The sequence below is a fragment of the Plecotus auritus genome, assembly GCF_963455305.1.
Source record: "Plecotus auritus genome assembly, chromosome: 1".
NCBI classification, from domain to species: domain Eukaryota; kingdom Metazoa; phylum Chordata; class Mammalia; order Chiroptera; family Vespertilionidae; genus Plecotus; species Plecotus auritus.
In genome coordinates, this window is record NC_137770.1 from 246,138,194 (window position 1) to 246,160,017 (window position 21,824).

General features: G+C 65.7%; 2 protein-coding genes across 3 annotated transcripts in view; one reads left to right on the plus strand and one right to left on the minus strand.

The window, feature by feature from the left end:
• Window positions 1–21,824, plus strand: part of SORCS2 (sortilin related VPS10 domain containing receptor 2) — a 293,979-nt gene that overhangs the window by 139,961 nt on the left and 132,194 nt on the right. The gene's annotated exons all lie outside the window — the stretch shown is intronic.
• Window positions 12,359–13,951, minus strand: PSAPL1 (prosaposin like 1; the record flags this gene model as incomplete). Its single annotated transcript, XM_080677888.1, has 1 exon — window positions 12,359–13,951. One exon carries the CDS (start codon window positions 13,949–13,951, stop codon window positions 12,359–12,361), a length of 1,593 nt encoding a protein of 530 aa, XP_080534014.1.

Below are 21,824 nucleotides of genomic sequence, written 5' to 3' on the forward strand. Positions count from 1 at the left end.
CCAGACTTAAATGTCTGCACCTACGTGGGTGAGAGTGCAATTCAATGTTATTTCATTTTTTTAAATAATATATTTTTATTGATTTCAGAGAGGGAGAGAAACATCAATGATGAGAGGACTCATGGACCGGCTGCCTCCTGCACGCCCCACCCTGGGGATCGAGCCTGCGACCCGGGCCTGTGCCCTGACCGGGAATCGAACCCGGGACGTCCTGGTTCACAGGTCCACGCTCAGCCCCAGGCCCTGCCGGCCCGGCCCTCTCTCTGAACATGTGGAACTTCAGCGGCCGGTGTTATGAATGGAGCCTCAGGATCCACAGCCACGCAGGGGCCTCCCGACACTCGCTGCTGTAAGGAAGCATCGAGGCCCCCGCTGTGGAGGTGGTGACAGCGGGCGTCCCCCCAGCTCCCAGGTCCTGTGCGGAGACGGACTGCGCTGTGTGCGGAGGTTTCACCCGCGGGTGCGCTGTGGTCAAGGGGGCAGCGGTGTTGACAATGCCAGGCGCTCAGAGCCGCGGCTTCAGGCGGAAAGGAGAGATTCCCTGCCCTTTGCTAGCGCGAGTCCGGGACGAGGGGCTTTAGAGAGGCTCAGGCGGCAGGGCTCGGGGCTCCCCTGCGGCTCTGCACCTGGGGATGGACCATGGCTTCCGCGCTGGCTCCACAACGCCCCGCGTGGCGACCTCTCGGGCCTCATCGGCACCCTGAGCCAGACGCAGAAGACGCGCAGGTTGTGTGAAAGGCCGGCTCGGTGGGGGTCAGGGGTCCGCGTCCCTCCTCAGTCCATGACCTTGAAATGTCCCGTCGGCTTTTCTCTGGCTGCGTGCTCAGTGCCAGCTCCTCACTCTGTTTGCTTTAGCATCGCCATGGAGACCCGAGTTGGATTTAAATAGGACTCGGAGCAGATAGGGAGTGAGAGAGGTGCCGGCTCAAATGCTTTCAGGGTTCGAGTTTCTTTAATAAGGAATTCAATTTAAAACAACAGATGGATGAGGTCGGGATCCCGGCTTGGAGGTGCCTGCAAATTGCGTTGGGACAAGATCTCGGGGGCTGAGAGATCCCGGGAGGTTTGAGAAACCCCGCAGTGTCCCAGCCCCCAAGCCTCTTCTCCCTCTGTCTTGACTCCAGCACCTGTCCTTCCTCAGTCCTGGCTCCCTCCGGCCCTGCTCTGAGGACTCCTTCCAGGCATCGTACTCCTTCTCTGCCTACTGACCTTCCCACCACATCGCTTCCCTTCCCGCCCCTCTTCCCTTTGTCCTCCATTCACCTGTCCATCCATGCATCCCCACCCCCACCCCCATCATCCACACATCCACCCCCATCCATCTCTCCACCCACCCTCCTGTTCATTTTCACCCATCCATCCCCCATCCACCATCCAACATCCACCCACACATCCTTCCATCCATCCCCCATCCATCTCTCCACCCATCCCCCCATTCATTTTCACCCATCCATCTCCCATCCATCTCTCTACCCATCCCCCCGTTCATTTTCACCCATCCATCCGCCATCCACCATCCACCATCCACCCACACATCCTTCCATCCATCACCCATCCATCTCTCCATCCATCCCCCCATTCATTTTTACCCATCCATCCGCCATCCACCATCCACCATCCACCCACACATCCTTCCATCCATCCCCCATCCATCCATCCCTGTATACCCACCCATTCATCACCTATCCATTCATCCATCCATCCATCCATCATTTCCCCCCTCACTCTCCCATCCATCCACCCTTCCATCTCTGCCCATCCATCCATCCCCTATCCATCCATCCATCTATCATTTCCCCCCTCACTCCCACATCCATCCACCCTTCCATCTCTGCCCATCCATCCATCCACTATCCATCCATTCATCCTCCCTCTCTCCCTCCTCCCTCCCTTCCTCCTTCCCTCCCTACCTCCTTCCCTCCCTTCCTCACTCCCTCCCTCCCTTCCTCCCACCCTATCCATTCGACCAGGCTCTGGGTTTGAGTGAGCTATGATAAATGACCTCCAAGACTCATAGTGCAGGTAAGCAAACAACCCAGGATGGTGGCATATAATCTGCACTGTGAAGGGTCCAAGAGAACCAGGGAAGCACTGGACACTTCCTCTCCGCTGAGTACAGGAAGTGGCAATCAGGGAAGGCTTCCTGGAGGAAGCCCCAATTCCGGCCCTCAGGCGCCAGTCTCCCTCTTTCAGGGCAGCTCTCCCTGCTCGGCCTTCACGCTGCCGTGGCCGCAGCGGCCGCTCAGGGCGCTCACCCTGCTCTTCTCACTGCTCATCCTGCCGGGTCCCGCCGAGCCACGGGCAGCGGAGCCGAAAGCCTTCCTTACCCGAGGCGGCATCGCAGAGAAGCCGCTGCGGCCCCAGCCGGCGATGGGGACGTTCTGGACGCCTCTGTCCTGGCTGGGCCCAAGTCCGGGCGCCTGTGTGGGACCCGCCCTTCGGAAGCCACCTCCCACCCGACTCACCCACGTGGCGTGTCCTGTGTGTGGCCTCCGCTGGCCCCAGGCCTGTAGGCCGGAAAGCGCCCCGCCCCCCGACCTGGGAGAGCGCTCGGGAAAGTGCAGCAGGAAGTGCGCAGGCCCCGGTTCCTCGGAGCGGCCCTGGCGGCTTCTGCCTGGAGCGGAGGGATTGTTCTGGGTTTAGCTTTCCGACCCTTTGCAGGGGATCTGGCTTCTCTGGCGGCGATGACGCCCGCGCAGCCACGCGCTCAGCCCTGCCCATCTCCTTGGTCCTCCGCACACTTCGGGGTTCTCCCTCTAGGGTTCTCTGCCCCCCCCCCCGGCTCCATCTGGTAAGGGACCTCCCCGTGGGGCCTCTGCACCCCAGCCCCAGGCCTCCAGGACTCCTCCCTGCTTCCCCGGTCCCCCCCCCCCCCCACCCCGTTCCCCATCTCCACGGTGCTCAGATGTCTGCTCGCCTGGGAGCCCTTCTGTCGGGGTCCGGCCCTTCTCGGGGCTCTCCCACCGCCTCCCCCCCTCTCCTGTCTCCTCTGGGTGCTGGGTGGGGGGTTCCCTGTGTTTCTAGGCAGCTGGGAGCCAGCGGGTTACTGAGCAAACGGAAGCCACGACGTGCCGCTCGTGGGTCAGTGGTAACAAGGACGCGGCCTAGCGGGAGCTGCGTGACGCCCTTGACCTTCTAAAGGGGTCCCTGATAGGGTGCTGCCCACTCCCTCCCAGGGAGTTCCCCCTGGGAAGCACCTCCCGGGAGGAATTACAGTGCGTGGCCATCGCAGCCATGCTGTGAGCTGTAAAACACACGGGTATAAAAGCCCCTCGTGCTAGCCCCGTGAATGCTGGCGATGAGTGTTCTCACGAGTCTGTTGAAGATGCACAGAGACACGTTTTATACCTTTTAAATGCATCTTCATTGATTTCAGGGAGGAAGGGCGAGGGAGAGGGAGATAGACACATCAATGATGAGAATCGTGGATCGGCTGCCTCCTCCTCGATCCCACTGGGGATCGAGCCCACAACCAGGCATGTGCCCTGGACTGGAATCGAACCCGGGACCCTTCCGTCCGCAGGCTAACGCTCTGTCCGCTGAGCCACACCGGCCAGGGCACGTGTTACACATTTTGAACCCCGCGTCAGGGTTATGCAGGAAACATTGTCCCCCGCGCCCGCATGCACCGTTTCATGGGCGTGCGGTGCGCGCAGCTGGGAGGAGGCGCTGTTTATCGAGCCAGAGGCTCTCGCTCAGGCCTGCGCCGCTGCCACCTTGGCGCACGGAGAGATGTCAGGGATTCACGCCCCTGGCCTGGACGCCCGAGCCCAGTCACTGACCAGCGGCCTCCCGACGTCCTGCGGTGCGCCAGGCACTGTTCTCGGCACCCAGGATTCGGAGAGAACAGCCCGGCGCTTGCCCTTCACCATCGCGCCAACGAGGGGAGGACAGAGTCCCGGATGGCGCCCTCCAGGCCGTGCGCGGGGCACGGCTGAGCGCGGGGATGTGGTGCCAGGCCTCCCCAGGGCATACTGGGACAGGGTCCCAAAAGTGGGACCATGGAAATGGGTTCTGAAGGATGCGTAGGAGTTCACCGGGCAGAGAAGAGCAGTGGAGCAGGGGAAGGGAACCCCCGGGGAAAGAGCCAGGCTGGAGCTGGGTGCGTTCTTTTTTTTTTTTTCCTGCTGCTGTAACAAATTACCATAAAGCTAGTGGCTTAAACAGCACAGGTTTATTCTCATGCAATTCAGGAGGGCAGTCCTGTGTGGGTCCCATTGGCTGAATCCCGGGTGCTCACGGGCTGCATCCCTCTCCAGCCTCCCCGCCTCCCCCGCCTCCCCGCCTCCCCCGCCTCCCCGCCTCTGGGGCCGCTGCGTTCCTTGGCTCCAGCCATCCTCACCTTCACAGCCCGCAGGGCCGACTCGTTGACCCTTTTCTTTTCCTTCTTTTTCTGACCAGAGCTCAGAAAGGTCCCCCTTTTAAAAAAAAAAAAAAAATATATATATATATATATTTTTATTGATTTCAGAAAGGAAGGAAGAGGGAGAGAGAGATAGAAACACCAATGAGAGAGATCCATTGATCAGCTGCCTCCTGCACACCCCACACTGGGGATCAAGCCCGCAACCTGGGCATGTGCCCCGAATGGGAACCATAGGTCGACGCTCAACCACTGAGCCACACCAGCCGGCAGGTTCTCCCCGTTAAGGGCCCCTGTGGTCAGATCGGTTCATTCGGATGATCCAGGATGATGTCCCCATCTCAGAGTTCTTCATTTAGTCCCATCAGCTAAATCCCTTTGGCCATAAGGTGACGTGAGCCCGGGCTGCAGGCTTTAGTGTGAACATGTTGGGGGTCTGTTGATGCATTGACCACCGGGGCATGAGGGCACCCGGAGATGGCGGCCCCTAGGTTGTCTCTGTCTCTGGTCACTGGGACACTGAGGTTGGCCGGAGATGCTGAGTCACAGTTTCAGATCACTGCATTCTGTGAACGCCTCTGGAGCATCCTAGCCCTTGGTTGGGTCGTAGGCCTGGCCAGGACCGGGACACCAGCGCTGTTAGAGAGGAAGAGACTGATGGGGGACCAACCTCTCGGGCTGAGGATCCCACAGGAGAGGGTGTGTGGGCATTTCAGAGGAGGCGATGTCTGAACTGGGCTTTGAAGGATGAATAGGAGTTTTCCGGGCAGACAGGCAGGGGAAAGGCATTCTAGACAGAGGAGGTATTCTGTGCAGAGACAGGCATGCACAGGCCTGGCATGGGCGGGCCTAGAAGCTGGAGGGGCTGACATGGGGAGCGAGCGAGGAGAGTGGGAGACTGCTGGCCAGGCCGGGGGTGCGGGGCCAAGGGCTTTGTGCGCCAGCCCCGGAGGATGGCGCTCTGCCCTGCAGGTGGTGGGGAGCTATGCATTAGCGCGATCACAAGGCTGCAGCCTCGGAGGGGCAGGAGGGTGCCACCTCGGGGCAGGGAGCCACGGTTAGGCCGCTGGCAGAGCGGAGCGTGGAGGGGCAGGTGGCATTTGACAGGGAGCTTGGACCACAAAGCCTCATCCCCCTCCCCTCGGCCTCCAGACCCAGCTCGGTGCAGAGTGTCCTGTTCCTTGTGTCTGCCGTGGGGCCGAGTCTGCCGTGGGGCCCAGAACGTTACACTCTCCCCACTCCTATTCCCCCCCCCCCGCCCCCCGCCCTTCCCTGGGTGCAGAGCAGGGCCAGTCTCCTGCCCTTGGCATTAAAGCCACGCTCTGCCTGGGGAGTCAGTGCCTTCTCGTCAACTCCCGCGCGGAGGGCACGTGAGGAAAATGCTTTGTTTCCTGGCGTGTAATGAACCCCGCCTGAGTGCTCTGAAGGATGGAGCCATAAACCGGCTACGGGCGAGCAGCATTGTGGGGTGCAGGCGGCCAGCAGTGTTAGGGGTCCCCAGTGCATTGGGGGGGTCCCCAGCGTGTCGGGAGGGTCCCCAGCGTGTCGGGAGGGTCCCCAGAGTGTCGGGAGGATCCCCAGAGTGTCGGGAGGATCCCCAGCGTGTCGGGAGGATCCCCAGCGTGTCGGGGGGTCCCCAGCGTGTCGGGGGGTCCCCAGCGTGTCGGGAGGGTCCCCAGCGCGTTGGGGGGTCCCTGGCACTGCCGGCTTCGCTGCCGTGGAACAGCAGTGCGGTGCTCGGAAGGCGCCCTGTCTGCGGAGGGGAGCTGCCTGTCGGGAGGCCTGGAGGCGTTTGCACAGCCGGGGCTGCCGTTCACTTTGGGGGTAAAGTCTGGCGTCGGTTGGCGTTCGGGAGGCCATAGGTACCGATTCTGCCACGCGTCCCAGCTCTGCGTCTGAGTGACTAGCCGGCCACTAGCTTTCCGGAGCCCGTTTGCCCACCTGTGAAATGGGTCTGTTTCCGCCCCGATCTCTGCTGGGAGCGGTGGCGGACACGGGGGCGGGGGGGGGGGGCAGGCGCACTTTTGGAGGAACCCACCCTTCTAGGGCGTGACCCTTGACCTCCGTCACCGCTCCTGACCTCTGTTCCCCGTGGTCGCTGCCCTCAGGCCATGGCCAGTCCTGGGGGGTCCGAGAGGGAACAGCCCTAGCCAACCTAACGGGGAGGGAGCCCCGGGCCGGCCTTGGGTGGAGGGTCAGCGGCGGCCAGGGCGCAGGGGCGCGGGGGCGCGGGGAAAGGGCGAGGCGGCCCCGAGGGGCTGTGGGGCCCAGCGGACAGCACCCACAGGGCGGAGGCTGAGCCGTCCCGGAAGAGGCCGGGCCTCGGGGCTGGTTTCACACTCACACTTGGGACGCCCCCTGTGCTCCGCGCGATGCCGGCCAGTCCCTCGCCGTTCAGCCACTCTGACCCCTGCAGCACGGCCCCGCCCCTGCCCCCTGCACCCCAGCCTTTGCTCCTGCTCATCCCCTCTTGACCTCCCCCCACACACACACACCAGACTCCTGTCCGTCTAATGCCGCCTCCTCAGCCAGCACCCCGCGGCCTGCCTCAGGTCGCCCTCCCTCGAGATGCAGTTACGTCCGTGTTTTCTCGTCGCTGCGTGTATCGTGATCGCTCCGGACTTAAACGCGTTATTTGTGATAACATCGTTTTAGTGACATTTTCATTCAAACGTTGGTACTATTTCTTCCCAGGGCTGGTCCGCCTGCCCCACTGGGCGGCAGCCTCCTTGCCCAGGTGGGGGGCCCTGGGGACCCAGGGCCTGGGGCAGTGCCTGGCGCACGGGAGGTTCGCCAGGGAGTTGGAAGCAGAGAGACGGGACTTTTCCTTTGGCTGATCTGGGAGCCGCTCAGGGTGCGGGCAGGCCAGCGCCCACCTCGCCCAGCGCCTGGCATGCTTTTAGCAGAGTCAGTGCCAGGGAGGCCCTCGCTGCCCCACCGTGACCTCAGGGGCATCAGGCTTCCTCCCGCTGTTGAATTCTGGAGCTTGGGGACTGTGTTGTGCTGGGAAATGTCCAACAACTGGTGCTCCAGGAACAACAACAAAACAACACACCCACCCGGTCTCCGGTGCCTGCCCACGTCCATGGTGTAAAGTCTCCCCGCGAGGCCCGTTCCGTCTTTCAGAGGGCAGTCCCTGAAGAAGCTGGGAGGAGATTGCGCCCTCGGCCCAGCTGGCTGGTGTGAGCGGTGTGAGCAGGTGTGAGCGCTGTGAGCAGGTGTAAACTAGTGTGTGAGCTGGTGTGAGCGGTGTGAGCAGGTGTGAGAGGTGTGAGCAGGTGTAAACTAGTGTGAGCTGGTGTGAGCACTGTGAGCAGGTGTAAACTAGTGTGTGAGCTGTGTGAGCTGTGTGAGCAGGTGTGAGAGGTGTGAGCAGGTGTGAGAGGTGTGAGCAGGTGTAAACTAGTGTGTGAGCTGGTGTGAGCGGTGTGAGCAGGTGTGAGAGGTGTGAGCAGGTGTAAACTAGTGTGTGAGCTGGTGTGAGCGGTGTGAGCAGGTGTGAGAGGTGTGAGCAGGTGTAAACTAGTGTGTGAGCTGGTGTGAGCGGTGTGAGCAGGTGTGAGAGGTGTGAGCAGGTGTAAACTAGTGTGAGCTGGTGTGAGCTGGTGTGAACTGGTGAGTGGGTGTGACCCTGACTCTGGCTCCTCTTCTGAACCATGGGGTAGTAACCGCATCTCCCTTCAGAAAACCCCCTGACAGCGGAGCATGCAGAGCCGAGAGGATTGGCGAGCCCTGTCTGCAGCGAGGAGATCCTGGCCTGCGCACAGGTGGCCCTGAGATCTGCTCTGTCCCCCAGCGTGGCCTGGAGCCCTGCCTCTTGGCTCCGACACAGCTGACCCGGCAGGGAGACGCAGCCTCTGACGAGGCGGGGAGCTGAGGCTCGGGGAGCCCAGCAGCGTGCCTGGTAGCGGCCCCTCCTCCAGGCTGGCCCCCGCTCCCTGTGGTGGCAGGAATGCCTCCCAGGAGGGTCCCAGCAGGGAGCAGGTGCGGGATGTGCAGGGAAGGCCTGGGGAAGTCCCGTCACCGCACATCGGCTCCCCTGCGGAAGGCCCGGCCCCTGTGAGTCCAGCAGCACTGCCGTCCGCGTGGAGGCCCGCACCCCCGGCTCCCTGCCCGCCACACCTGGAAGTGGGCGCCCCCTTCCTGCAGAGCTGGCAGGGCCACTGTTTCTCCCTGTGGGTGTAGAATCAGCAGGAGTGGGGGCAGCCCCACCCTTCCCCTGACCTTGGCCCCTGTGGGCTGGGCTGGGGGGGGGGCGTGGGCAGGTGCAGGCGGAGCCCCACGTAGGGCAGGATTCCAAGGGTTGCGTGTGACCCTCCCTGCTGCCTCCATCCGTCCACATTCCAGATTCTATTCAACGCAACTCACCCACAGCCGGCCCCGCTCCGGCTGCGTGCCCGTCCGCGCTGCCGGGGAGTGGCCGTTGGCTGTGGAGCCCTCGGGCCTGGCCGGTCTGGCCGTGGGCAACGCGCACACCTTCTCCCCTTCTCCGCGGACCTGGGTGACAGCTAACAGGCAGCCTGCGGGAGGGCCTTGCTCCCTCCTGTCCCGAGGCTTCCTCACCGGGCCGCCGCGGCAGGCTGACCTGAGTTGCTGGTCTGGGAGGGAGGGGTGAAACTTCCCGGGTCACTCCCGCTGCCCGAAATGAGCGGCTTCCTGACACCCAGGCCCCTCCCGATCGCTGGAGCCACGCCAGTCCCTCCTGGACTGGGCGAGAAGCAAAGAGACGTCCAGGCGTCGGAGCGGCAGGTGGCTGGCGGAGGCGGGCACCTGCTTTCTTTCCAGCAGGGACCCGCACCTGCCTGTCCTTGCGCCCCGCGGCTGGTTTACAAAGTGCTTCCAAGCCAGGAGCTGTGCTCAGGGCTGCGGGGCCGGTTCTCAGGTGAGAAGACGGAGGCAGAGGACAGAGAAGGAACGGCTGTCTGGTCCTCCCTCGCTGGCTGCGGTGGATTAAGATCCCACACAATGTCTATGCAGACGAGCGTGTGTGCACAGCACTCGCCCACGGCTCACCCTGAGCCTGAGGGTTCGGGGAAGATGGGGACACCGTGAGCACCCAGCCGCGGAGGCGCTGCCGGGCCCTCCATCCGCCTGGCGGACCGCTCCGTGGGGACCTCGCAGGGCTCCCTGAGGCTCGGGGTCCCGGGGTCCCTGCGTCCCTGCCTGCCCCTCCCATGGCCTCAGCATCAGCTCATGTTCCTCCCCGGCTTCCGACCTGAAAGGAATTTGACGAGAGAAACAATAAGCAGCCGAGAGTGGCTAAGGGGCTCGCTGCTGGGGGAGGGGAGCCGGCTGTGTCTCCCCCCCGAAACCCCCGGGTGTTGATTAAGAGGGAGATTTGCGAGAGGAAAACAGTACGTTTGAACCCTGGAAAGACGGACAGAGGTCTGGCGGGAGGGGGGATTTTAAAAGCCCCCTCCCTGACGCCGGCCTCCCGGAGCTCGCCTCTCCCACGCACGCACCATCGGCCGAGGACCCCGCCCTTCTGGAGGCGGGCGGCCCCTTAGGAATTTCAGGAATGAGAATCCTGGGTGGTGGACTCGGGACTCGAACTCCAGCCTCTTGGGTACAGTGGGTGTGAGGGTCCGACACCCAGGGCTAGGCTCTGGGCTCCATCACCGCTGGCTGTGTGACCTTGGGCCGGTGACTGACCTCTCTGGTCTGTTTTTGATCTGTGAAGTGGGATGATAATGGTATCTTTCTCCGGGTGGTTGTGGAGGGCGAGCAGTGAGGTCCAGCTGAGTCCTTGGGCAGTGCCCGCCGGGGCATGTGGGAAGCCCCCCGTAGGTGGCCATTGGTCACTGTCCTTGGAGGACAAACACACGGGCACATTGGCTGAGCTTACCCTCAGTGTCGCCGGTTCCCGGTCTTGGTGGGGTGGACAGAGGGAAGGGGCATGTGGGGATCCCACCACCCGCCCAGCACAGGGAGCTTGGTTTGGGAAGGTGGTGAGCTCAGGGCTGGAGGGTCCAGGACGGTGTCTCATGGCTACATGGATGGGTCCCCGGGGAGACGTGGTGGCACCTCCGGCCTCTCACAGGCCAGCCATGCGCAACTAGTGACAGCCGAGGAAACGGACCCGTCACACGACTGTCCACAGGTGTCCCCCCACCAGGTCAGAGGAGCGGCTGCAGCCCATCTCTCATAGAGAGGGGACACCACTGGCACATGGACAGCCTCTGGGCCAGACCTGGGACTGTGGGCCAGCCCTGGGGAGCATGGGCCAGTCCTGGGGTCCGTGGGCCAGCCCTGGGACCGTGGGCCAGCCCTGGGGTCTGTGGGCCAGCCCTGGGGAGCATGGGCCAGTCCTGGGGTCCGTGGGCCAGCCCTGGGACTGTGGGCCAGCCCTGGGGTCTGTGGGCCAGCCCTGGGGAGCATGGGCCAGTCCTGGGGTCCATGGGCCAGCCCTGGGACCGTGGGCCAGCCCTGGGGTCCATGGGCAGCCCTGGGGAGCGTGGGCCAGTCCTGGGGAGTGTGGGCCAGCCCTGGGGACCGTGGGCCAGCCCTGGGGTCCGTGGGCCAGCCCTGGGACCATGGTTTGCACACAGCCCCCCAGTTTGTAAGCCCTCGAAGCCCCGGACACCTGTGAATTGGATGCAGAGCTGCCATCATGGCCACATCTGACCCTCGGGTTGGGGGCGGCGTGGCCAACAGCCCTTGGCAGTCCTCACAGGGCTGCCCCGGCCCCGGTCCAGCCGCCGTGAGCCCGCGCCGAGGAGCCCGGACACGCAGGCCCAGCTCGCCTGTGACCTGTTACTGAGGCCTCAGGTGGAGCCTCTCGGAAAAGAGCACCTGCTCAGGCCCCTGCCCACCTGGGCTGGGCACCTCTCCTCTTGTTCCACAGGGTTTGTCTGAAGGCAGCTGCTGGGCGTCACCCGGCCAGGCCTCAGGGACACACAAAGGTCTGAGCCCCTGTGTGGGCCAGCCCTGTGCGGGCTTGTGAGATGGTGGGATCTCCCCCATGCTGTCCCCAGGGGCTCTGGGGGCAAAGGAGACCAATGAAGATACAGCACTGGAGAGAGAGAAACGTCGGGTGGCTAAACCAGTCCAGGAGGCCTTCCCGCAGGAGGGGACACCGGGAGGCAGAGAGGGCGATTGCTGGGCCCGGGGAGCAGGCCTGTCGGGGAATGAGGACACGGCAGGCGGCGTTTGGAGATGCTCCGTTTATTCCGCGCTTGCACAGCCAGATTCTCCGGGGGACCTGAGCCGGGTTTTGTGGGGCCCGGCAGACGGACGGGTGTGGTCCCTGGGGGAGAAACTACTTGAATAGTGTCACCATCCCCCCAAGACATGTCTGATCACCCTGTTCTACAGATGGGAAAACAGAGGCTCCGACGATGAAAAGATTTGCTCACCACCGACAGGCTCCCCAGCCCAGAAGCCACTCCAGACCCGGCACAGTTTTCCTCTCCTCGTAGGGCAGGGCAGGCTTCCCCACTGCCTGGGACCAGGGCGGCGGGATGTCTGGGGCCCCGTGTGGGCTGAGGCGGGGGAAGACCTGTTGAGCCCGGCACCCCTGGGAGATGCAGAGTCCCAGCCTCCTCCCCAGAAGAGGCTCACAGACACACCTCACACCTTCGGGACCACCCCCAAGGACCCCGGGACCAGAAGCGCTGGCCTGAGCGAGTGGGGGTGGCTGTGGATGAGACACAGCCCCGCCCCCAGGTGTTGGACAAGAGGCGTGGGCCCCTCCTGTGATGGCCCCTCTGCCCCACCCGCTCACAGCTGGGCATTCATCCGCAGAGTAAAAAAGGGGGCCCCACAGGCCATGACAGGCCCCACTGTCAGCCCATCACAGCGACGGAGGCTGAGGGGCAGGTGGCCGGGGTGGGGCCAGGCCCGGCAGCTTGTTCCGGTCTGGGGGAGACTTACAAGGGCAGAGCCACGGGCATTGTCGTGAGGGTGGGGATCGGCGCCTCAGCCCTGCTCCTCGGCAGCCTCCCGCCCCGAGCCTCAGTTCTCCGCTGTGAAACGGGAGTGGGGTCCCCGCGGGGTTCAGGGTGAGGAGGGCCTCCTGGGGGGGCACTCGGGCTCTCCGGTGTTGAAGGGCGTCACTTTCCACATGAAGCGCTGGCAGTGCTCCAGGGCGTCGCACATCTGGGCGGCCTCGGGGCTGGCGCACCAGAAGCTGGGGCCCAGGACGCACTGGTCGGTGCCCAGCAGCGGGGCCCGGGGGGCGTGGCAGGCGCCCACCTTGGCGCACAGGACGGCGGGGTCCATCATCTCCGAGAGCGTGGCGAACAGCACGGGCTCGTACTCGTCCACGAAGCGGTTGCACTGGATCGTGTAGGGCAGCGGCAGGATGCGGCAGCCGCCCTTGAAGGCCTGCAGGATGCCGCGCTTGGTGCTCTTGCGCTCCAGGTTGCGGGAGGACACGCCCAGCAGCCGCTTGCAGCCGTTGCAGAAGCTGCCCTGGTTGTCCCTGTCCAGCAAGGGCGGCAGGAGGGTGGCGCGGGGCCCGTGGAGCGCCCGGGCACGCCGCCGCCGGCCGCCGCCGCCGCCGCCGCCGCAGAGCCGGATGGCCTTGCACACCTTCTCGGGGGGGACCCTGGTCACGAACTGCACCAGGGAGGGGCTGTAGGCGTCCACCATGGTGACGCACTGCTGGACGATGGACGCGGGCATCACGGAGCACACGCGCTCCAGCGCCTGGCTGATGAGGGCCTCGGTGCTGTTGGAGTCCAGCCACTGGTCCAGCTCCTGGATCACCTGCAGGCACACCTCACAGGTCAGGCCGGCCTGCATCTGCACCTCCGTCCTCTTCCCCGCGGGCAGCGGCTCCAGCGAGGGGACCACGAGCTCGGCCGGCCCCTGCAGCGCCTCGCAGAAGCCGCCCTTCTCGCAGGTCTCCTCGGGCAGGACCAGCTTCAGCATGTGCTCCCCGGGGCCGAGGAACCGCTGGATGTAGTCCCTGCACACGAGAGCCAGGCCGGGCCCCAGGGACTTGCACTGCTCCCGCGTGACCATGTCGGCCAGCGCGGACACGTTGGAGCCCACCGCGTCCTGGAGCCGGGTGACCAGCCGGACGCAGTCCTGGCACACGGGGTCCTCAGGGATCGGCGGGAGGTGGAAGCTGAGCGGCCCGTTGGCCATGAATGGGGCCACCAGCTCGGACGTGTCCTCCTCGGAGAGTGGCCCAGGGGTGGCCGGGAGGCTCTGCAGCGGCTGGCAGAGGGTGAGCGCAGTGCACACCTGTGGGGGGGCGCTGCCCGGGGGCCCCCGGAGCATGCTGAGGATGGCCGAGCGGTGGGCGTCCACCATCTCCTTGCATTTGGCCGAAGAGTCCTGGTTGGGAAGCCACTCGCAGGTCTTCGTCACCAAAGCCAGGACGTCGGCATCGGTGGTGTTAGGGTTCGCACCGTTGCTGGCAGCAGCCACCACATCCAGGCAGACGTCACAGGGCAAGGTCCTGGCGCTGGGCTTGCTCCAGACGGCGCTCCGGCAGTGCCCCAGGGCCCCGCACCTGGCTGCGGCCTGCAGGTCGCGGCACCACGCGGCAGAGCCCCGAGTGCACTCCGGGGAGCCCTGCACCGGGCTGGCCAGGGCGGCCCCCAGGAGGCTGGGCAGGAGGAGCAGGGCAGGGAGCATGCTGCTTGGTGACTCGGTGGGTGGCTCCAGTGTGCCCAGCACCCGGGCTGCTGCTATAAACCGGCCCCGCCCCTGGGCAGCTGTTCCGGGGCCCCGCCCTCCGGGCCGCCTCCTGCGCAGCCTGACTCCGCCCAGGCTTCCCCACACAGGCCTCCCTGTGGAGCCCTCCGCCTGGCACACCCGTGAGGCCCTCCTTCCCCTGGGCACACTGGGATTTGTCTGTCGCAAACAGCTTGTATTTGAATGGAGCGCACTCAAAGCCCCCGTCCTGGGGCCCTCCTCCCCGCCACCCTCCCCAACCCCGGCTGCAGCAGCCAGGGCTCAGGCCTGTCCTGACCTGTTGGCTGGGAGCTGGGGAATTTCTGCCCCTCTGGGAGGTATAGAAAGGCAGCCCCTGGCCGAAACCGGTTTGGCTCAGTGGATAGAGCGTCGGCCTGCGGACTGAAGGGTCCCGGGTTCGATTCCGGTCAAGGGCATGTACCTTGGTTGCGGGCACATCCCCAGTAGGGGGTGTGCAGGAGGCAGCTGATCGATGTTTCTCTCTCATCGATGTTTCTAGCTCTCTCTCCCTTCCTTTCTGTAAAAAATCAATAAAATATATTTTTAAAAAAATAAATAAAAAAAATAAATAAAGGCAGCCCCTCCTTTCTCTGCTAGAACATTAAATGATGTCAGTGACTGGCCAGCGACGCCCGCTGCTGTCCGCCACATCTGGCCTGGCATGGGTGTGGCCGGCTCTGCTGTGTGGTCCTGGAGGGCCTCGGGCTTCCTCCCTGGCCAGGGCGCCCAGCCACCTTCCCGGCAAGTCAGTTTCTGCTGGAAGCTGGCCAGCTGTGGGCTGGGCCTCAGTGGGCTGAGGGTGTGGGTTGAAAGTTCGCCTGGCTGACAGGCTGTTTCATTCCCGCATCCTTTGTTATTATTTTCCTTCCCTCGTGTTTAAGAAAGAGTTCTCGAACCAGAGAGTCAGTGCCCGCAGGCACACAGGTGTCCCGACTGGGTCCTGTTGATTAACGAGAATTCCAGAGCCAGGCTGCCGGCCTGATCCTGTGGCTCGCTGCCCGCCAGGGGCCCCGCCAGGGCCCGGCGAGGCGGGGGTGGGGAGAGGGGCTGCCCTGGGCCGCCGGAGCCCCTGGTGGGGGTGAGCCCCTGGCGCAGTGCCCTGGCTCGGATTCCGGGCCCCCAGTGTGCACGGGAGCACCCAGCTATGTGGGTCGGCGCCCAGGCCTGAGGTGCGGCCGCCCCGTGGAGGAATGTGGACAGGGCTGGCCCGTGGGCCTCCTCCCTGTCGGTTGGGAACATAGATGGGGAACAGGATTTCTGAGCACCTCACACCACGTCCCAGGATGGCGGTCCCTTTGGCCCGGAGTTGGGGCCGGCCTCGGGAGGAAGTGCACCTGGGCTCTCCGCTGCGGGTGGCAGCTCGGGGCTTCCCTGCCACCAGGGTGGCGCTGGAGACGTGGGCACCGTATCTAGGTGGGCCTGGGCAAGGGTGTTGGTCCATGTCACCAGGCTTTGTATGTGCCAGCCCTTTGTCCAGTGTGTCTGCTGATGCTGTGGATCTGCTGGGGTCCTCCAGGGACTGTGGGCACAGGCCCTGCTCTCTGGTGTGGGAGGTGGTGCCAGGCAGCTGGTCCCTCACAGCCCAGCCCCATGGTGCTGCCAGGCTCCTGCCACCACGGATGCCGCGATCCCCAGAGGCTGGGATATCTCTTTATCTATATGCATCTATATATGTCTACCTATCCATCTACATATATACACATATATATACATGTATACACATACATACATATACATACGTACATACATATATATATATATACTTCAGAGAGGAAGGGGGAGGGAGAGAGACAGAAACATCCATGATGAGAGAGAATCATTGATCAGCTGCCTCTGCACACCTCCTACTGGGGATTGAGCCCACAACCCCCGCATGTGTCCTGACCGGGGATTGAGCTGTGACCTCCCGGTTCATAGGTCAGTGCTCAACCACTGAGCAACGCCGGCCAGCCTCCTCATCTTTGCATCCCTCCAGCCTAGGACCCGCAAGTGAAATACCGAATTTGTCTTTTATTTTTAAACAGTATATAGGAGCCTTTTCCTTTTGGACTTCCTCGTTTTTACTTTTTATTGGAATGTTTCATGGGTACGGGAACAGGCACAAATTCTAAGTGTGCAGCTCAGCGTAGGTCCACAACCTGAGCAGGCACTGGATCTAGACGGAATAGCGCCAATTCCCAGCAGCCCCGGGCACCGCCAGTCACCCCAAGTCCCGCCCCTGCCCGGATCCCCAAGTATTTGGTGTCTGGCTTCCTGGGTGCAACGCCAGGTCCTTGAGACTCGTCTGCACTGCGGCGAGGAGTGGTGGGTCTGGCGCCTCATTTTCCGTAGAACTCCATTGGGTGACGGCACCCCCGTGTATTCCCGTGCTTCCCTCCGCGGGCGTGGGAGTCATTTCCAGTTGGGGCAGCAGGGACCTGCCCACGTTGGGAGCACCCGCATTCCTGCCTCCGCTGGGATTTTTCGAGGAGCGGAAACACCAGGTCAGCTGCAGGGCACTGACACCCCCAGGGCGGCCCTCGGCCTTTGCGAGCCCCCACCGCCCTCAGTGGCTCTTTTGCTTTATTTTCATACTAAGGGGCCTGGTGCACTAAATTCGTGCATGGGCGGGGGGGAGCCCTCAGACTGGCCTGCACCCTCTCTAATCTGGGATCCCTCTCGCAATCCAGAACCACTGGCTCCTAAGTGCTCACCTGCCTGCCTGCCTGATGCCCCTAACTGCTCCCCTGCCGGCCTGATGCCCCTAACTGCTCCCCTGCCGGCCTGATCCCCCTAACTGCCTATCTGCACTCCCCTCCTGACCTGATCCCCCCAACTGCCTATCTGCACTCCCCTCCTGACCTGATCCCCCTAACTGCCTATCTGCACTCCCCTCCTGGCCTGATCCCCCTAACTGCCTATCTGCACTCCCCTCCTGGCCTGATCCCCCTAACTGCCTATCTGCACTCCCCTCCTGGCCTGATCCCCCTAACTGCCTATCTGCCCTCCCCTCCTGGCCTGATCCCCCCAACTGCCTATCTGCACTCCCCTCCTGGCCTGATCCCCCCAACTGCCTATCTGCACTCCTCTCCTGGCCTGATCCCCCTAACTGCCTATCTGCACTCCCCTCCTGGCCTGATCCCCCCAACTGCCTATCTGCACTCCCCTCCTGGCCTGATCCCCCCAACTGCCTATCTGCACTCCTCTCCTGGCCTGATCCCCCCAACTGCCTATCTGCACTCCCCTCCTGGCCTGATCCCCCTAACTGCCTATCTGCACTCCCCTCCTGGCCTGATCCCCCCAACTGCCTATCTGCACTCCCCTCCTGGCCTGATCCCCCATCTGTTCTCTCTTCCTTCCCACGCCTTCAGACCCTGGTGCAGGAGTGCTGAGAGCTCTCTGCTGAAGCCCTGCCCCCGTCCTGACGTGCCCCCTCCCCCCCGCCCGGGCTGGGCGGCGTGGTGGGCCTGTGTGCGCCACTGCTGGGGGGGCCGCCCCCGGCAGCAACCTCATGTCCTGATGGTGCAAGTCCCTGCCCCCGTCCCTGCCCACCAGCTCCTGTGCGCACGCAGCCTGTTGAATGGTCCTGACTGGGACACCATTAGGACCAATTAGCTTATTACCTCTTTATATATAGATAGGTAGTTTACAACTTAGAGCAGTTGAAAATGCGTCAGGGGCCCCTGTGCCACCTTGCCTCAGCCGCACTGGCCCCGTTTGCTTTGTGGTCCCCGTCGCCTCCCTCCGTCCCCGTCCATCCATCCACACATGCGTAGATTCCTGACACGGGCTCCCGCCTGGGAGAGCTGGCTGGAGACACGGTCCCTCCTCCCAGTCTCCGAGGGACCAGGACGCCCTCACATCACCCCATGCACCTGTCATTTGGGGAGCAGTGACGGTGATGCAGCACTGCCGTCTGCCCCGAGGCCCAGGTGGCGTTCTGTGTGGGACCCCAGCACCATCTGCCGTCCACAGCAGCCCCCGGGGTGGGGCATTCACACCGCTGCTCAGCCCATTCTAGGCGGCGCCACGTCGTACACAGAATGTGTGTCTGTGGGTGGCACCCCGGAGGGCCTGCTGGGTTTGCATGTGCTGAGCAGACGCCCCCAAAGATTTTGCTAACGTGTGGCCCCAGGGGCTGTCACCCCAGGGCATCACCCCAGGTTGCTCTGGTCTCATCCCTGCAGAAAATGCCGGACACGCATGACAGGTGTCCGTCTGCCACCCACAGTCCAACCCGTGGCAGCGTTGGCTGTGTTTTCACAAGCTCCGTCTAAGGACGTTACCTGGAAGGGCCTTCCTCTTCCTTCCCGGGGACAGACAAGCCGGCCGTGGGGGGAGGCGGGAGGAGGAGGCTTGGAGGGGACCCCGGTCTGGAGCCGGTGGAGCCGGTGGGAGAGGAGAGCGGAGGAGGCGGCAGCTGCTGAGAGCGTCAGGAAGGCCCGTGGTGCAGGGGAAGGCGCTGGCCCTGGGCGCAGCGGGGACATCTGGTTCCAGCCCCGCCCAGCGGGCTCGCGGCCTGTGCTCGGGAATGTCTGCCCACGGACAGCTCTGCCCATCCCAGACTCCTCTCTCCTCTCACCCTTCTCCTGGGGACACTCCTGTCCCCTGCCCAGGACCCACCTGCCCTCAGGGCCACGTTGGGGCCCAAGGCTGGGTTCACACCGCCACTCATTTCACACATTTGCGTGGCCCCAAGGGTTAGCTGGGGGCTCAGTGAGGGTGGACATTCCTGTGCGGGGGACGGAGCGTGAACGTGTGCGTGCCAAGTGACCGTTCTAATGTCTGGAAATGCGCCCTCTGGAGTAAAGGGCAGCGGGAGAAGGGGGAGGTGGGCACCGGGAGGTGGGCACTGGGAGCTGGGCCGGGAGGTGGGCGCTGGGAGCTGGGCCGGGAGGTGGGCGCTGGGAGCTGGGCCGGGAGGTGGGCGCTGGGAGCTGGGCCGGGAGGTGGGAGCTGGGCCGGGAGGTGGGCGCTGGGAGCTGGGCCGGGAGGTGGGCACTGGGAGCTGGGCCGGGAGGTGGGCCGGGAGGTGGGCGCTGGGAGCTGGGCTGGGAGGTGGGAGCTGGGAGCTGGGCCGGGAGGTGGGAGCTGGGCCGGGAGGTGGGCGCTGGGAGCTGGGCCGGGAGGTGGGCGCTGGGAGCTGGGCCGGGAGGTGGGAGCTGGGCCGGGAGGTGGGAGCTGGGCCGGGAGGTGGGAGCTGGGCCGGGAGGTGGGCGCTGGGAGCTGGGCCGGGAGGTGGGCCGGGAGGTGGGAGCTGGGCCGGGAGGTGGGCGCTGGGAGCTGGGCTGGGAGGTGGGAGCTGGGCCGGGAGGTGGGAGCTGGGCCGGGAGGTGGGAGCTGGGCCGGGAGGTGGGCGCTGGGAGCTGGGCCGGGAGGTGGGAGCTGGGCCGGGAGGTGGGAGCTGGGCCGGGAGGTGGGCGCTGGGAGCTGGGCCGGGAGGTGGGAGCTGGGCCGGGAGGTGGGCGCTGGGAGCTGGGCCGGGAGGTGGGCGCTGGGAGCTGGGCCGGGAGGTGGGCACTGGGAGCTGGGCCGGGAGCTGGGCCGGGAGGTGGGAGCTGGGCCGGGAGGTGGGCGCTGGGAGCTGGGCTGGGAGGTGGGAGCTGGGAGCTGGGCCGGGAGGTGGGAGCTGGGCCGGGAGGTGGGCGCTGGGAGCTGGGCCGGGAGGTGGGAGGTGGGCTGGGAGGTGGGCACTGGGAGCTGGGCCGGGAGGTGGGCGCTGGGAGCTAGGCCGGGAGGTGGGAGCTGGGCCGGGAGGTGGGCACTGGGAGCTGGGCCGGGAGGTGGGCACTGGGAGCTGGGCCGGGAGCTGGGAGCTGGGCCGGGAGGTGGGCGCTGGGAGCTGGGCCGGGAGGTGGGAGCTGGGCCGGGAGGTGGGCACTGGGAGCTGGGCCGGGAGGTGGGAGCTGGGCCGGGAGGTGGGCACTGGGAGCTGGGCCGGGAGGTGGGAGCTGGGCCGGGAGGTGGGCGCTGGGAGCTGGGCCGGGAGGTGGGAGCTGGGCCGGGAGGTGGGCGCTGGGAGCTGGGCCGGGAGGTGGGAGCTGGGCCGGGAGGTGGGCGCTGGGAGCTGGGCCGGGAGGTGGGAGCTGGGCCGGGAGGTGGGCGCTGGGAGCTGGGCCGGGAGGTGGGAGCTGGGCCGGGAGGTGGGCACTGGGAGCTGGGCCGGGAGGTGGGCACTGGGAGCTGGGCCGGGAGGTGGGAGCTGGGCCGGGAGGTGGGCGCTGGGAGCTGGGCCGGGAGGTGGGAGCTGGGCCGGGAGGTGGGCGCTGGGAGCTGGGCCGGGAGGTGGGAGCTGGGCCGGGAGGTGGGCGCTGGGAGCTGGGCCGGGAGGTGGGAGCTGGGCCGGGAGGTGGGCACTGGGAGCTGGGCCGGGAGATGGGCACTGGGAGCTGGGCCGGGAGGTGGGAGCTGGGCCGGGAGGTGGGCGCTGGGAGCTGGGCCGGGAGGTGGGAGCTGGGCCGGGAGGTGGGCGCTGGGAGCTGGGCCGGGAGGTGGGCACTGGGAGCTGGGCCGGGAGGTGGGCCGGGAGGTGGGAGCTGGGCCGGGAGGTGGGCGCTGGGAGCTGGGCCGGGAGGTGGGCACTGGGAGCTGGGCCGGGAGGTGGGCCGGGAGGTGGGAGCTGGGCCGGGAGGTGGGCGCTGGGAGCTGGGCCGGGAGGTGGGAGCTGGGAGCTGGGCCGGGAGGTGGGCACTGGGAGCTGGGCCGGGAGGTGGGCACTGGGAGCTGGGCCGGGAGGTGGGCCGGGAGGTGGGAGCTGGGCCGGGAGGTGGGAGCTGGGAGCTGGGCCGGGAGGTGGGCGCTGGGAGCTGGGCCGGGAGGTGGGCACTGGGAGCTGGGCCGGGAGGTGGGCCGGGAGGTGGGAGCTGGGCCGGGAGGTGGGCGCTGGGAGCTGGGCCGGGAGGTGGGCACTGGGAGCTGGGCCGGGAGGTGGGCCGGGAGGTGGGAGCTGGGCCGGGAGGTGGGCGCTGGGAGCTGGGCCGGGAGGTGGGCACTGGGAGCTGGGCCGGGAGGTGGGCACTGGGAGCTGGGCCGGGAGGTGGGCACTGGGAGCTGGGCCGGGAGGTGGGAGCTGGGCCGGGAGGTGGGCACTGGGAGCTGGGCCGGGAGGTGGGAGCTGGGCCGGGAGGTGGGCACTGGGAGCTGGGCCGGGAGGTGGGCACTGGGAGCTGGGCCGGGAGGTGGGCACTGGGAGCTGGGCCGGGAGGTGGGCACTGGGAGCTGGGCCGGGAGGTGGGCACTGGGATCTGGGCCGGGAGGTGGGCCGGGAGGTGGGAGCTGGGCCGGGAGGTGGGCGCTGGGAGCTGGGCCGGGAGGTGGGAGCTGGGAGCTGGGCCGGGAGGTGGGCCGGGAGGTGGGAGCTGGGCCGGGAGGTGGCCGCTGGGAGCTGGGCCGGGAGGTGGGCACTGGGAGCTGGGCCGGGAGGTGGGCACTGGGAGCTGGGCCGGGAGGTGGGCACTGGGAGCTGGGCCGGGAGGTGGGAGCTGGGCCGGGAGGTGGGCACTGGGAGCTGGGCCGGGAGGTGGGAGCTGGGCCGGGAGGTGGGCACTGGGAGCTGGGCCGGGAGGTGGGCACTGGGAGCTGGGCCGGGAGGTGGGCACTGGGAGCTGGGCCGGGAGGTGGGCACTGGGAGCTGGGCCGGGAGGTGGGCACTGGGAGCTGGGCCGGGAGGTGGGCACTGGGAGCTGGGCCGGGAGGTGGGCACTGGGAGCTGGGCCGGGAGGTGGGCACTGGGAGCTGGGCCGGGAGGTGGGAGCTGGGCCGGGAGGTGGGCACTGGGAGCTGGGCCGGGAGGTGGGAGCTGGGCCGGGAGGTGGGAGCTGGGCCGGGAGGTGGG